This window comes from Mesocricetus auratus, unplaced genomic scaffold (genome assembly GCF_017639785.1).
Source record: "Mesocricetus auratus isolate SY011 unplaced genomic scaffold, BCM_Maur_2.0 Super-Scaffold_100676, whole genome shotgun sequence".
NCBI lineage: Eukaryota > Metazoa > Chordata > Mammalia > Rodentia > Cricetidae > Mesocricetus > Mesocricetus auratus.
Window position 1 is genome coordinate 169,088,106 of NW_024429266.1, and position 16,630 is coordinate 169,104,735.

The following is a 16,630-nucleotide window of genomic DNA, read 5'->3' on the forward strand; positions in this document are numbered from 1 at the left end:
CATGGAAATGTAATAGCACATTTTGAAGTTCTTTACCAGGATTAAACTGTTCAAGTTTTGAGATGCTCAGAAACACAGGGGAAAAAATAGACTATAGTTGCTTTGTGGGCATGGAGGGTTGTTTCATTCAAAGGGAGGTAGAAATTGCTTCCCTGCTCTAACTCTAACAAGCCTGTAATGCATCACCTCAGAACCAGCCTGAAGAGTTTGAATGCTATTAGGTTTGGTGTTAGGAGACTTTTAAACATGTTTTTAAGCTGTTGTGTATAAGAACTCCTAGTGACATGTTACAGATTTGGTTCTGGCCATTGCAAAAATTCCTGCCCACAAAAGGCAACAAAATGGCTTAAAACCTAAAAGTCCCACAAATGATTCAAGAACAAGAAACTCTGTCATAGACATTTTTACTGTGGTCATGAAAGACTGCCATTCACTGGGAAATCTAAAAATTGCTTCATCCCATAACTATTTTGTAGATGTTCTAATCGAACAACCAGCAATGGAGCGAGCAAGCATTTAAGACTGAATGACTTTAGGTTTTAATCTTTACTGGGCTAGAGATCTTTGGTGGTTGTTTTTCTAAACTACAACTGGAGGAGAAGTCCTTGTGAGGATATTAGTAAAAACATGATTACTGGTGTCAGGTGTTCAGTCTGACTGGATTGCTATTCTAAGTATTAATGATGCATCTCATCTCCAAGTTTCCCCTCCCAAGAGATTCTGAATACTAAATGTGATTCTCTTACATCCTTATTCCAAGGAGGAAGACTAATGTAAGAACTTCATAATTTTTTGCATGTTTCCTTCATAATGCAAAAGAGCAAATACTAATCAAAAAGTTAATTTTCTTGAAAATGTGACTGGCTTCCTATAGGACAGTGACCCATATCTGTCATGCTAGGAATGTAAGAAGTGCTTGAACATCTAAATTATATTAGCATGTTGCCTTTTTCATGAAAGAGAGCCAAGACATCTGCCTTCTAGGACCCTGTGTTTAGCAAGAAACAAAGAGAAGGTATGAATGAAGTTCCATGGAACCACAGAGGAGGCTGGCCCAACCTTGGCTTAGAGTCAGAAAGTGGTATAGCTCCTGTAATCATACAAGCAGGTAGCTTCTGGGCTGGCAGAGAACTACAGGAGGGGCCTTCCAGGAAAGGAAGCAGCATGAGCAAAAGCATGACAGCACATGGCATGCTCAAGGAATGGCAATACACTCAGGTTAACCCAACTCCTCATGCCAACCAACACTCAGCCATGTTTGTCACACACAGCACTAGGTATCAAGGTTACAAAGGCAAAAAGTGTTTACTTTCTAGAACTAGCTGTCTCCCACCAAGACAACACACAGGAGAAATACAGTTAAACACAGTATGTTGCAGAGGGCTAAACTGGTTTCTGTGGGAATGGACAAAGGCTTTCCTCACAGTGAACTTAGGGAAAGATTGCAGTCATTGCTCCACAGCCTTCTCAGGGTTACTCATTCCTCATTCAGAGTCTGAGGAAGAGTTCCCCAGTGAGATAGAACTTAGCTTAGTAGGAGGGCACCTCTGAGGGGCTGAGCAAAAATACAGAAGCAGTATAATCATATTCAGCAGACCGTGTGTTTTGGAGGGGTTTTTGGGGGGGTTGTTGTTGTTCTTCTTGTTTTGTTTAACTTCTGAGCATTTGGGGCTCATCATTTGCGCCTCACTGACTCTACAGAACCATAGGAAAGAATTCTGGTTACTAGACTTCATTAGTTATATGGGATCTCAGTAACCAGGATGTTTCTCCACGTGTAACTGGAAACTTTGCCGAGAGTGTTAGGATCTGTTTTGAGCCATACTAAGGTATCTGTGCACTGTCAATGAGCCTCCTTCCTGTGCCAACTTTTAATGACTTCATGATCACCGTGCTGTGTCTAGTCTTCTCAAGCAATGTCTTTTTGATGTTGCTTCCATCTGATTTATAAAGCTATAGAGGAGAGCTAAAAGGCAGCACAGAGACATTCAAGGCAATTTCTGTATCTGTATAGTTATGAAGCACAGCCTGGCTTCAGCTGTCCATCCTCACCTAAATGGAGACTCTGAGAACTTGTAATATTCTACAGCTAGGGCATTTCACATGACTCAGGTACCTCGGTGTGACTCCGATGGAGACTTTTATCAGGGGCCATCATTGCTCTGGATGTTCCAGTGAGTACACTATGTGAGATTGGAATAGATTTGGGTCATTATTTCTATTTCCTGACGCAATAATGGTTACACATATATTGAGTGGGTGCCTTAATGGTAAGATAGACAGGTTGTATGTGTGAAACGTTTGAATGGAGCTAGTAAAGACAGAAGCTGTTTGGGTTAAATGGCTTCCTCCTGTCTAAAAGGCCAAGGCTGATGCAGATCACACTGTCAAATGGTACACTGTTGCATACTCAGCTGCAGAGAACCGTCTCTAAGACCTGCCGTCATGTAAGAAAAGGAGGCCCTGAAGTATATAATGATATGCTCAAAATGTACATGCTCAGCTCTTCAAAAAACAGGCCAGCATCTTTGGCATCCAGAAACTCGTTAGAAATGCATATTTCTGGGCCTCCACAGCAGACCCAATGTATCAAACTGTTTGTGGTCCCTTTTGTCTATATTTTTATGTTTTTGCTGAGTAGTTGTGGTACCTATGAACCATTCTATGGAAACACTCAAAATCAGATACATATGTATTGGGACTTGAATGATCAGGTTTTAAGAACTGGCTAGTAGCCTACAACACTATGGACCTTTCAGGTTTGTGATGGAGGGAATATGATGTGCTGGCCAGCTTAAAAGAAACAAAATGAAAGTAGACTAGGACCAGGAGGAAGGTAGGGAGCCGTTGGTGGCTCTACGTGAAGCCAAGCACTCACTTGCTAAACAGTAGAGAACTTAAGACAAAGTAACTGACTTACTGAGCAGGATGAGGCCAGCATATGTAAAGATGCCCTCTGGTAATGGCAGTTACAGAAAGCTTTACTGAGAAGGTTGTATGGGCCAGGTTTAAGCTGTAAGGTATCTGCAGTTTCCTAAACGTGGACGTGTTGGGAAGACCCGTTCTACAGAGGGTGAGCATGCCAAGATTTCTAAGACCTTTAAATACTTGGAATTATCAAGATTATAAATGGATCCCCTCACAAGGTTGCCTGTCTAGAGAGCAGCTGAAGTGAACAAACCTGAGCTCCCCTATCTGAAATGTCAGACGATAAGATGAGCAGGTAACTAGCATGCTAACGTAACAATGAATGTATTCCATGTGCCATGTGAACCATCTCCGTTCTTGGATGAACTCGTGAATGGAAACTTTGGAGGCTGGCTAGAGTATCTTCATTCAGTTCCTTGCAAAAACCTTCACTTTGCTCATCTTTTTGTCTAAATTATAATAAAGTATTTCCATGGGAGCCCAAAAATAGTATCTTGGGCTTAAACTGTTAGAAGCTCTGCTTTGAGAAAGCAAAATGCAGCCACTTTAAACTGGAACCAAAGTTAAGTGTACTAGGTATGCACCGGAAATCAGTTGAGGTGAAAACTGAAACCTAAGCATCCTGTATGTGACACTGTACTAAGGCATCTGCATATGCCCTTAGCTTTCTACCCACCAGACAGGAATTACCTTCAATACACAGACTAATGAACAAACTGGCAGAAGATAAGTAACATTTGAGATTGAGCTCAGTGGCTGTCTAATTCCAAAGTTTTTTTTACTGTCCTACCCTAAGCCTTATGCTATTTGCACATAAGTTCATCTAATATGTATACATACAGCCTTTTATTGTAGTTAACTTGTGAGCTTCAAGTCCAGAAGCAGTCCTTACAATGCTAAGAAAACTCTCAGGCAGAGAATGGAGTCCTAAAATTCCCAGGAGAAAGCTAGAGGTCTGAGTGAGAGCTCAGCCCCACAGCCAGAAGGAAATCAACCCCTCACTTCGGTCTGTGAATACATTTTTTCCATGGGGACCCACACTGAGAAACAGTGTCTCCCGATGAGCTCCGAAATCCAGTGCCTGCTCACAGCACTAGTGGCCAGAGCACTGTTTGTATAGCCTTAGTTACCCAGTATCTTGGGGTTGTGAGGACCTCTCTTCTTTCCTAGAAGAACCAGGTAGCTTTTTTCTGACCTTGCAAAATCACTGAGGAGAAGTACCCAAGACCCCCTGAAGAATGTGGGCACAAAGTGCCAGACCCAGGGATTCTAAAAACACCACTTTCCTATACAGTGATGTATTGTAATCAAAGCAAGCTACCATTTTCCAATGAGTCTCTACATCACTTGGAAATGGCTTTCAGAAATAATCTCCAAGCTGCTGCTGCTTCTCTCTTTTGTTTCTCTGTGAAACAAGTAGCAAGCAGTACCTTTGACAATGTCACCCTGCATGATGGGTCACAGAATTCCCCGCTCTGCGGAGGAAGATGCCCTTTTTGAAGCTGTGTGTGTGTGTGTGTGTGTGTGTGTGTGTGTGTGTGTGTGTGTGTGTGTGTGTGTGTGTGTGAGTACACTATTTGTAGAAAGTGGGTTTCAGTATAACCCGTAACCACAGAGGTAAATCTATGGTTCAGTGTGTGACCTGACGTACAGGAAGTGTCTGACTGTAATGATGAAACTTTTTAACTTTCCAGATGACAGAACAGAGGAAGCAGAAACAAAGAATCGGCCTTCTAGGACATCCTCCTCACATGAATGTCAACCCACAGCAGCCAGCCTAAGCAAACGAGACGGGGGCACTCTCTCTACTCACCCTCTTTAAATTATCATCAGTGTGGGTATGGCTCGTTAGTTCTCATTCGCCCACTAAGGTTCCATGTGTGCTTAGTACATTTGTAAATACTCAGTTTTGTATTGTATGTATATGATTGGTACTCTCAGAGGTTTGGACTTATGTATTGTAATTAGCTCTGTTGGCATGGTGATGTGTCACCAGTGCCAAAAACATTAAAAATGCCTTTTTTGGAAGGACTACAGAAAGTACCTGATTTGCACTTGAACCAGATTATAGATTTAAAAGTATATGACATGTATTTTGTATTTAAAACTAGAATAGCCAGTATTTATGTTTTTTATAAAACTGTGCAATACAATTATGCAATCACCATAACTTGGTAACTCCTGAGTGTCCTACAGGGAGTGTGTGTCTTTGAAGCTGATATGTTAATACTTATGTAATAAATGGTTAAATATCAAATGATGCTGCTGCCAAAATTATATTAATAGCGAGTTTCTGGCCCCTGAGCAATTTTGTACCTTGTAATTATCCTACGGTTATGCTGTTTCTCGTTGCTAATGGCATTGGTGCCCTGTCTCCTAGTGATAACTCCAGGTCTGTGAACTGTTCAAACAGCATTCATCTTAAGAAAAGCAACTTTAGTTTCAAGGATACTTTTAAGCTTCAAAATTAATCATTTAAGGTATTTCTTTAAGAGAGCGATGTTAGAGGCTAACACTTTAGCTTGCAAAGAAGTCAATGAATATTTTTAAAGGGAACTTTTTACATGACATTTGGGATACAGCATATTGCTGGCCATTAAGTGTCATCTCCCTGGTGAATTTTGATGCCACATGATAGTCAAATGAGTTAGCTGATGGTTTCTAGATTTTCTTCATCTGAACCAACATGATACCGTAGGCCAGAGGTTATTACGAATATATATACACCCACATAAGACAAAGTAGGAGCTACCGCCTTAGGATGTATAGCTGCCCCCTTACGGGGCATAGTTGAACACTGACAGTGCTATTCTTCTGAAAGAGCCACGTTTTGGTTTTATTTCCTTGTCACATGATTTCTTTTCTGGATAGGTGCAAAGTATAACAGGAAAAGTTTTCTACCTGTTGCCTCGTTTTGTACCTGGGTCTTGTTTTGCTAGACCATCTCTACACAAAAGTTTAAAAACTGAACTGTAAGCAGAGTTCTGAAGGAAGTCAAGTTTGTAAATGCATACATAATTATATTTAATAAATGATGCAGAATACTACATGGTGACTGGCTGGTGGCTTTCATTTGGCATTTCCTTGTGACTTAGAAGCGATTCCAGAGTTGGACTTTTCTTCCTATTAGGACAGAGTTAAACTACAACTGGTTTGATTACCAGATTAATTCAGGAAATGCTGACCTGATTTTAGAAAATAAACAATGGTTTATATTCTGTGGGAAACCAGTAGAAGAAATATTGGAGGGTACTTGATACAGAATTCATTCTTCTGGGTGACTGAGTGCCACCAGGCTGTCACAGGCACCCAGCATGCTGTGACAAGATCTGGGGTGCTCTGTTTAGTATGGGGATCTTTAACTTGGCATCTAGCAGGTGGAAGTATCAGTAACCATTGAAGTTTGTTTGGGTCCACTCCCCCATGGTCAGGGACCTGTCATAGACTGTTTATGATGTTTGTGTTGCTAGCTCATTCTTCTAATCCAAATATAGAGAAAACATGTTCCCTTCAGAAGTACAGCTGGCTTTGGCTGCTCTCTCTGATGCTGATTTTTCTCTGTGCATTGGTAAATAGGACTAATTCCAACCCAGCACAGAGAACTGGGTCAGTATTACATTCTAACCTAATGGGTAGTTTCATAACTAATACTTCTAATATATAAACTGGGTAAGTTAAATCAATTTTCCAGTCAGTTTAAATTTTTCCATCTTCAGGTGAGCCTTCGAGAGACACGTGCTTTTTTTCCCTAAAACCAAAATGGCACCTGTACTCAGTCTTACAGCACAGCCAGCAAGGACTTGCTCATTCCCTTGGGCTTTGCTTTGATCTCTAAAGCTACCCAACACGGCGGCAGGGCTGGCAGTGTGTGGTGAGTCTCCCCAAGTCCCATCCAGCTCCATGGAAAGCTCTGCAGTGACATGTTCAGGTGGCAGCTTTTACAGGTTTGTCGTGTCTCATTTGAATCCTGTCACCAATGATATAAATCTTCATTCAGTTTGCCAGCTTCAGCAGAAAATAATGGAAACTTAAATGTCACTCCACCTTACCTGCAGCATGTCCTACCCTGGGAATGTGGGTGTCAACACCAAAGCTCCTACAACAGCATCTGCACGTCAAGCTCCCGTGGTCTTTGCTAGATCACTGGTTGGGCTAAGATCTCCCCACACCATCTTTTTGGGCACCTCTATTTCAGGGATCAAGATTCAGGTTGCCCTCAAGGTTACCTCCCAAGATGAAGAAGGAGCATGGCCAGGCTAAGTTATTAAGTATGACATTGCAGTGCTCACGTGCACGGAAGCCTCTGGGACTTCGTGTGCTTAGACATTTGCCACCACGCCAAACCAAGGTCTTGTCTTGTTGGGGGTAGGGGGGTTGTTGTTTGGTTGGTTGGTTAAGTTTGTTGTTTGTTTGTTTTTGAGACAGAGTCTCACTTAAAAGACAACATGCCCCGTCTACCAAACCACAGAGCAGGAATGAAACTTAAAAAATGAGACCCAGAGCCTCAACAGGGAAAGTCACTTGCAAAATAAACAGATATCTCCTGACTTCTGCAAGACAGAGCGAGTTCTTCCAAGTCAGGGGCTTCCTGCCTTCCAGAACAGGGCTCGCCTAGTTTAGCAGTCATCCCCTTCCCACCGTTATTCCTGCATAGAAAACACTGCCCCTTGATCTTCCCTTTCAGATCTCTTTCATTAAGAGAGTCTATAAGCTAGAAAGGACTAAGTGTGGATACCGTGTCAAGACCGAAAACCCTGTGGCAGAGATAAGCAACAGGTAAACTCTAACATATCTGCCTTCCACACTAGAAAGCTAGTACAAGACCTCTTGCTTAGCCACAGCTTTCAAAAGCAAAGCCAATCTCAACTCAATCAAAGCAGCTCCCTCCAGATGACAGTACTCACCTACACTGCCGTCCCATCCTGTCCCAGGAGTCGGGGTTTTGCCAACTCCACTTGGTACTGTTCACTGCACTCATCACTTGTTAACCAACTGGGATGTCGGAAAACCCCCATCAAGATTTCGATTTTACAGAAAGTACCCAAAATTCCACTGATTTTGCATCACAAAGTGGTGGTTAAAGTAGAGTTTTGAGTAAAGCGCCATGTGTGTGGTTTTTGTGGGTGGCTTTAGCTAAGAATGATTATCAGAGCCCAATTACCTGAGGGGAGAGCTATGACGGCAATCGTAATGAAGACAATTACGATCATAACAAACACTTGTCTACCGTTAGCAATGGAAGCCATGTGTAGAACCCCACAGCCAATTCAGGAACACAACCAGCCTTCCTTCATTCAACATCCTCAAACCTAACAACATGGAAAACTTGAAAGAACAACACTGGCTTGTACACACCGCATCTCAGACCATAAGGTGGACTCCCGTAATGCTGGTCTTCTGAACTTGTTTAGTAAATGTTTCTACATTACTGGAGGTATGACTTGAAAAACATAATTAGCAAGTAGGCAACCTAAAACACTTTAAGGTCAGGACAAGCCAGTGTGAAAGAGAACCCTGACACCTAGAAGTGAAACTGCATCACCCACCCAGCCTGGAAAGAAAAAAGAAAGCTAAAAACCACCATAGAGCCAGAGGGCAGAGTTTGAGAAAACCCCTAAGGTGAATTCTGAACAACAACAAAGAGTCCCACAACATCGGTGCGTGCTGTGTGCAGGAACCACTGGTGGAAAGAATTTGCCAGCACTTTTGTAATCGCCTCATAAAAAAGAGAGATAGGCTGGGCCAATGTTGATGGAACTTTAGACAATACACGGTATGATCCAAGAATTTAACCCTCTCATTACTGACTATTTTCAAGTCATTCCATCCCCTTTCTGTGTGTTTATCACTTACAGCATCTCAGAAAGTCTCTTCACTTGGTGTGGGAAGTTTGCAGGGGTGCTCACCCTTCCTAATCCTGACACCTTTAATATAGTTCCTTGTGTTATGGTGACCCCCCCCAACATAAAATTATTTTCATTGCTACTTCATCAATGTAATTCTGTTACTCTTACAAATTGTAAGGTAAATATCTGTCTTCCATAGGTCTTAGGTGACCCCCAATGAAAGGGTCATTTGGAACCACCCCTCCAACAGGGTCACAACCCACAGGCTGAGAACCACTTGGGCTTAGAGGCTAAAGGTTTTCTGATGCCACGCGGGTATATGGTGGAATAAAAAGAGCCGGGTTCTTAACGATGACAGTCTTCATGCTAGCTCACGTTCCTCATTGCAGTTTTAAGTTCTCCCCATCCTAAGGGTAGAGAGCCTTCCATTTCCTCCAATGAACACAATGATGCCAATGAACACGAAGATGCTCCACACCAAGGGTCTGCTCTGTCCACTCCATCCATATTGGCCATTCCTTCCATTTCCTCCCATGGGTACCAATGAACACGAAGATGCTCCACACCAAGGGTCTGCTCTGTCCACTCCATCCATATTGGCCATTCCTTCCATTTCCTCCCATGGGTACCAATGAACACGAAGATGCTCCACACCAAGGGTCTGCTCTGTCCACTCCATCCATATTGGCCATTCCTTCCATTTCCTCCCATGGGTACCAATGAACACGAAGATGCTCCACACCAAGGGTCTGCTCTGTCCACTCCATCCATATTGGCCATTCCTTGTGCCTGACATTTCTTCTCACACCTCCTCCCAGTCTCAGCCAGCTATTGCACAACCAAGCGACTTTCCGTTCCTACTGAACTGCTCTGCTGTTGTTACTGGGAATCTTAAATCTTTATGTCTTCTCATGACATGTTTGGGTCACATCCAGTCATTTTTATTTTAACTATGTTGTAACTATCAGTTTGAGCTGAATAATTCATTTAAAAAAAACTTAGTCATAAAACTCCCAACTTCCGGATAATCACTCGATGTTGAATTTAAAATCTGAATTCCTTTTTTGAAAAATATCTAAGATATTTAACGTCTGAAATCGTGTATTTCTTTTGTTTATGAACTATTTTCATTTAGATTAGCATCTGAACCTCCCAACCCTGTTAATGATACAGTTTCTCTTGCATGTGAATCACCCTCCATTTCACTGTCTTTCACTAAACATTTAAATATAAATTCTATGCCATATTGCACGTAACTGTGGAGACCCAGAACTTTCCATAAAAATTTCAAAAAGCCTAAGGAAGGTGTTTACACTCTCTTGATGATCTTTGCCACTTTAGATCTTCAATCCTGATTCCTATTCAGGTCCTGTCCCTCCTCACAATCTCTCTCACTCCACTCCACCCATAATGAGGACATGGTTCTCCTTCAGCATCGGTGACAGGGATATGTGAAAGATGGGTCTATGCTAGAGGAGGAGAACCAAGCACAGGAAACCCTTGAAGACAGATCAGAGCTCACGTCTCTTCCTTCTGGGCCGCTGGAATAACAAGTTCTCAGCCTCTAAGGAACCATTTATATTCGCCCACCATCTTGTCCAACAACAGTGAAACAAAAACAAAGTTCCTTCTTTTCAGCCTTCTCAAAGAAGACACTGTGTTACATAGATGAAGTGTTAGAAAGACTAACTGAACTAGAACTCTTGGATTCAAAGCCAGTCACCACAGACAGTGTGCTGGGCATAGCCCAGCTGAGATCCATAGCCCACCTTTCTTGCCTACCTGTCTGGGGGAAATGAGAAAGTCTCGGGATTTTTTTGGTGTTGCTGCTGCTGCTGCTGCTGTGTGTACATGTAAATGCACACAACACGGGTGCATGCACATCAGGTGTCAGTCCTGGGATGTCATCCAACATTTTAATTTTTTACACAGGGTCTCTCACTTGTCTAGGATGGCTACCCAATTGAAAGCATTTTTAGCCATATTGTGACAACTAGTTTGTTTTCTTATTGTTAGGACCAGGCACAGTTCATCCCAAGTAAAGAAGCCCAGTGCATTTGGGAAAGAGTTCCCTTGGGTTTTTGGAGTCAAGGCCAAAGAGCAAGATTTCATGGAAGAATGAATATGCCAGTTGCCCAAGAAGAGGAGCCTACAGAACTAAAGGTCCCACAGCTACTACCAGATAACCAACCACTCAGAATGCCTCCAACTTTGTAACTCAAAACCATAAACTAAATTGATCCCTCTGAACAAGCAAACCCCTACTCTCAACCTCCTTTCTTAAGCAGAAACAAGACACAATGCTCTGATTTTAGATAGTCTTTATGGATGTGTGAATACGTATATACCCACCTGTACCTCCAGATGCTCCCTGCTGTACGACCCCTCTCCCAGGAACCCTTAAAGGCAACGCCACACTTGCTCATGTATGATTGAGTCAGTTTTTAGACGAAACACACCTTAGGTGGCATAAGGAAATTAAGGCCATCTGGGGTAGTGCAAAGAATTATGTCTTGTTTATTTAGGAACTATGTGTAAATTACTGAGTCACATTCTACACCAACTGGAGATAAAGCAAACATGGTTTAGAATGTCTGCTAATCATAAAAAAATCTAACATCAGCAAACAGACTTGGCGGTGGAGTGGAAGAGTCAGTGTTATTCTGTACCCTCTCCTACTATTAAACTGGAATTCTGACAATTGTTGGTAGGCAAAATGGTACAACCATTTTGATAAAAAACGTTTTGAAAAAAATGTAGCAGATTCTAAAATTAAAACACAATATATTATCCAAAAATCCCACTTCCAACAACTTAACCAAGAGAAATGAAAGTGTATGTCTACATAAAAACTTGTATGTAAGTCTGAGGATATAGCATTGTGGGCAGATTGTTTGTATAGTGTGCTGGCTAGTTTGATGTCAATGTGACACAAGCTAGGGTCATCTGGGAAGAAGGAATCTTAATTGAGAAACATGTTTCAATCAGAATGCCTGCAAGCAAATCTGTAGAGCATTTTCTTAATTGATTTGCCACTCCTGGGTTGGTCGACCTGGGTGCTGTAAAAAAGCTAGCTAAAAAGGCCAAGAGGAACAAACCAGTAAGCAGCACTCCTCCATGGTCTGTGTTTCAGTTCCTGCCTTGAGTTCCTGCCTTGACTTCTTTCGTTAATGGAATATAACACGGAACTATAAGCCTGAAATATAAACCCTTTCCTTCCCAAGTAACTTTTGGTCACGGTGCTTTATCATAGCAATACAAACTCGAACTAAGACACTCAACATATAGAAAGTTCTGGGTTTAATCTCCAGCACTGCATAAAGCTAGGCACACAACCATAATCCTAGGACTGTGGAGATGGAGGCAAGAGGATGATCAGAAGTTCAAGGTCATCTTCAGCTACATACTTAACAAGTTCCAGCCCAGTGTGGGCTCCATGAGCCTCTATCTCAAAAAAGAAAACAAAAACCAAAAAACCAACCTGGGGCTGGAGAGATGTCTCAGTAGATAAGAACACTGACTGCTCTTCCAAAGCACCTGATCAATTCCCATCATCCATATGGCAGCTAACAACTGTCTGTAACTCCAACATCTAACATGCTCACACATATATAAATGCAAAACACCAATGAACATACAAATTAAATAATTTTTAAAAAGCATTAAAGACCAATCTGTACATAAATTATAAATATAACCCAATATTAGAAACAACCAAAATGTCCATCAACCAGTAAATGGATAAGTGAATGGTGACACATGCATCTAATGGTGCCTGGGACATTGGCAGTCCATGCTCCAATGCTGAAGGGCACCAATGCTGTTTCTGTTAGGCCACACACATTTTTTTTGTTTGCCTTTGGGAAAAGGGTCTTGCTATGTAGCCTAGGCAGGCTTCACACTTGAAATTCTCATTATCTCCATCTCCTGTAGTGATAAATTATTTATGATTTATTAAAGCTTGACTGAGGATTCAGAAAAGCAAAGTCAGCCTCAAGCTATAGAGATCAGGCAGTGGTGATACATACCTTTAATCCCAACAGCCAGAAACTAGGAGGTAGTGGTACACACCTTTAATCCTAGGACTCAGGACTAAGAAGTAGACGGATTTCTGTGAGTCCAAGGCCACACAGATCTACACAAGATTGAATCAGTCTAAAAGAGAATTATAGCTCACACCTTTAATCCCAGCACTAGAGGGGTATAAAAGGCAGGAGCAAGTAGTCAGTGTGAGGCATTCGTTCTCCAGCCTCAATGAGGAAAGGCAGCAGTTTGAGACTTGGCGAAGACCTTGAGCATGAATCAGCCCTTTCAGCCTGAGCTGGAGGTGAGAGCTAGTGGCCAGCTGCTTTCCTTTTCTGACCTTCAGCTTGAAGTTTGAACCCCATTATCAGTATCTGGGTCATTTATTAATTCATGTTACAATCTCCCTAAGTCTGAAATTCCCAGAGTGCACCACCCTGCCTGACCTACTTTTTATCTTTTGTAGCATATTAAGTGTGCACACTTTTTAACTACTTCAGAGTTGAGGACAAGAATAAGAACCCAAAAGCTGCTTGCTAGAGAGCCTAGTCTATATGGCAATGAAATGCAGGGAGGGATGGAGGGAGTGTGAGGGAGGGATGGATGGAGGGAGGGAGGGAGGGAAGGAGGGAGGAAAGAAGAGAAAGAAAAAAACTGGTGCTCCTATTTAAATTTTTGTAATTGTTTAAAAAAAAAGTCCTTGCTGTATATTTTACGCTAATTTCCTCCTGTAACAAATGACCAAATAAAATGAAGGCTAAGGTGCTATGGTGATTTGAGTTAGAATGGCTCCCATGGGCTCATATATTTGAATGCTTAGTCACCAGAGAGAGGAACTATGTGAAATGGTTAGAAGGGTTAGGAGGTGTGACTTTCTTGAAGTAGATATGGATATTCGTGAAGGATGTCACTGGGAGTGAGCTTTGAGGTTTCAAAAGCCCATGTGAAACCCAGTCTCTCTCCACCAACAGATCAAGATGTAGATCTCAGCTACTGCTCCAGCATCATGCTCCCCACCTTGATGGCCATGGACTAACCCTCTAAAACTGTAAGCCAGCACCAAATTAAATGTCTTCTTTTTTAAGAGTTGCCTTGGTCAGGTGCTCTTCCCAGCAATAGAACCCTAACATCATCATCATCATTATACCAATATGTTATCTCAAAATCTGGTTATCCACAGTTTCCTGGAGGACCTAAGAAGAAAACCTATACCTTGGTTTTTACCAGCTTCTAGAAGAGTCCTTGGGTTTGGATCCTGCTACATGGCCAGTTGAGTCTTTGGCACAATGTAACACTGACTCTTCTTTCATCTTTCATAACATTGCTCCCCCGACCAGCTAACCCAGGAAATTTCTGCATCCCAAGGTTTACTTCAACTTCATCTGCAAATCCCCTCTCACCATATACAGTGACACAGTCACAGGGCTCTTGAATTAGGACACAGAAGCCTTTATAGAGGCCACTATTGTACCTACCACATTTGATTGAGTAAAGTCTAGGCAAGATATTTTTCAGACAGAAGAAGAAAAGTACGTTCCTGTTTTCAACTGCTGAGAGATCTGAATACAATTAGAAACAACACATTTTCTTAAGGTCCAAACAAGTTAAACAAGTCTGGTTACCGAAATAATCTCAGAAATGGGCAAAGCTATATACATGAGTACGAGTAAGTCAATTCCTTTTACATCCATTACTGATAGTGGACAACTAGGAACACACACACACACACACACACACACAGTCACACACACACAGAGAGAGAGAGAGAGAGGGAGAGAGGGAGAGAGGGGGGTTAGATTTCTCCTCTGTTGGATGGTTTCATTTGTAAGGGTTAGCACTTTAAACATAAGTAAGACTGAGGCATTAATGACAGATCTCTCTGCTAAGCCCGCCCATTTCTGAGTTCTAACTCAATAATCATCACCTTTTCTTTCCCCCCTTGTCTATCTCTTCCTTGGATCCTGGCCAAAATCCTAAGCACACTTGCCCTGCCCTTCTGGACATATGCACTCATTCTCTGAAACTCCCTTGCGACCGTCCATGCAATGTTGACTGACCACCACTGCTAAGCCTGCCTGCTTTCTTGAGCACTGACTCAATGGACACATCTCACTGTCTCTATCTCTTCTGGCAGCTGCTGAGACTTACAACTTGTTTGCCTTGTTGTTTCTCCATCCTAATAAAATTAGTCTCAAGCTTTAGCAAAAGTAATAATGGACAAAGAAACTGGCAGAGAGAGAACCAGGAATCAGGACTGGCTGGCCACTCACAGAGTACTAATTATTTCAGAACCCTGCTTAAAAACAAAAAGGCCCAACAGAACACAGACACTTTCATCATGCCAAATGATTCCACCATGAGCTTGACAGCACAGGAGCCAGCTGGTCTCAGACCTTTGATGAACACAGTGTCCATGGTGAATCCTAGCCACACCCCTTCAGCAATCACGGTGAACCCTGCTTGCACTTGACACTATAGGATCTAGCCAATTCCACAGAATCAAAGAAGCATCAAGAACGGCTTTGCTTACCTACAAACATCATGAAGAGCTCGAGACTGTATTCCCTGCAGAAGGCATTGCCTTTGAAACTCAACCTAAGGGAGACAACTGTAAGGGTCTGGCCCCAAGACATATGGGTGGCTCAAATTGATAAAGCAGCAACAGTAACAGTCGAAACTATACCAGACCTTTCCAGGCCAAAATATGCCCACCTTATCCAGAATGTCCAGCAATTCTTTTTCCCCTGCAGCTTCAAATTTTTGTCCTTTCCTCCATCACAGCCTTCAGACCCACCCAATGGTCAGGGGACTCTATCTTCACAGAGATTACCATCAGCGATCCCCAAATGCAAACAGGATGGAGTAGCTGCTGCACTGTGTTCTGGAGCCTAGGCTGAACTCGACATCACAGAACTCTTCAGTTTTCCTGATGAAGGTGAGGTGCCCTGCTCTTCCTCTCACTGGGAGTAACAGGACCTGTCATTAAAGACTCAGTTGGGATAGGGTCTTCTTCAGGCCCTCTACTGGCCCCAATATATGTAACCTAATCAACATGATTAGGCTTTGTAGTTTGTAGCTGGAGATACAGCCTTGGGTCCTAAGGCAGATTTTGCATCTGTCTGGCCAGTGCACTAGTAAATGCTAGATCATTTAGTGGGGGGAAAGAAGGTAACATCAGCTAGTGGGGAGCTGAATAGCAGAGTGCTGACCCAACTTGAGTGAGGCTCCGGATTTGATCCTTAGCGTGCGCGCGCGCATACACACACACACACACACACACACACACACACACACACACACACACACCAGCATCCTGGAAGAAAGCATACGGAATAGTTTCATGACTTTGCCTTCTCAGTCAATTCTTCAGCACGGCACTAGAAGCCGATGCAACAAAAGCAGAAACAGACAAGTGAGTCCGCATCCGATTAAAACCTTCGACACCACAAATGCCACAATGAAACAATAAACTACCGAATGGGAAAAATACCTGCACACCAAAAATCGGATAAGGGGCTAATACCCAAAGGTATAGGAATTGCAATAATTTACAAATAAAAAATGAACAAACTTTTAGGATGATCAACGGCATACAGGGTCATTTTTCCATCAACGATACACAAATGGCCATTGGGTATGTGGGAAAACTCAGCATTGCTAATCAAGGTGCAAATATGAATCAGAGCCACAGTGAGAGAGCACCTCACACTATCAGGGTGAGCACAATAAAAACAGCGACGGAGACAGAAAATAGGAAACAGCAATTATAGGCAAGGATATCATCATAAAGTCCTTCTGTATTACGTGTAATAAAGCAGGCACAACCAAAATAT

At 42.4% G+C, this 16,630-nt stretch overlaps 1 protein-coding gene and 1 long non-coding RNA gene across 10 annotated transcripts in view; both read left to right on the plus strand.

Annotated features, from left to right (window-relative positions):
* The window catches only part of Itpr1 (inositol 1,4,5-trisphosphate receptor type 1), a 343,520-nt gene extending 337,545 nt beyond the window's left edge, over positions 1 to 5,975 (plus strand). For all 9 annotated transcript variants that reach the window (XM_021224857.2, XM_013110375.3, XM_005066174.4 and 6 more), the window contains one exon: positions 4,623 to 5,975. In XM_021224857.2, the coding sequence (XP_021080516.1) occupies positions 4,623 to 4,709 (87 nt within the window). In that variant the 3' untranslated portion in view covers positions 4,710 to 5,975. The remainder of the gene's footprint in view (positions 1 to 4,622) is intronic.
* Positions 5,976 to 13,894: 7,919 nt separating this feature from the next.
* LOC121136693 overlaps positions 13,895 to 16,630 on the plus strand; it is a 16,421-nt gene continuing 13,685 nt past the window's right edge. The window contains exon 1 of the long non-coding RNA XR_005873748.1: positions 13,895 to 15,732. This is a non-coding gene — a long non-coding RNA (uncharacterized LOC121136693). The remainder of the gene's footprint in view (positions 15,733 to 16,630) is intronic.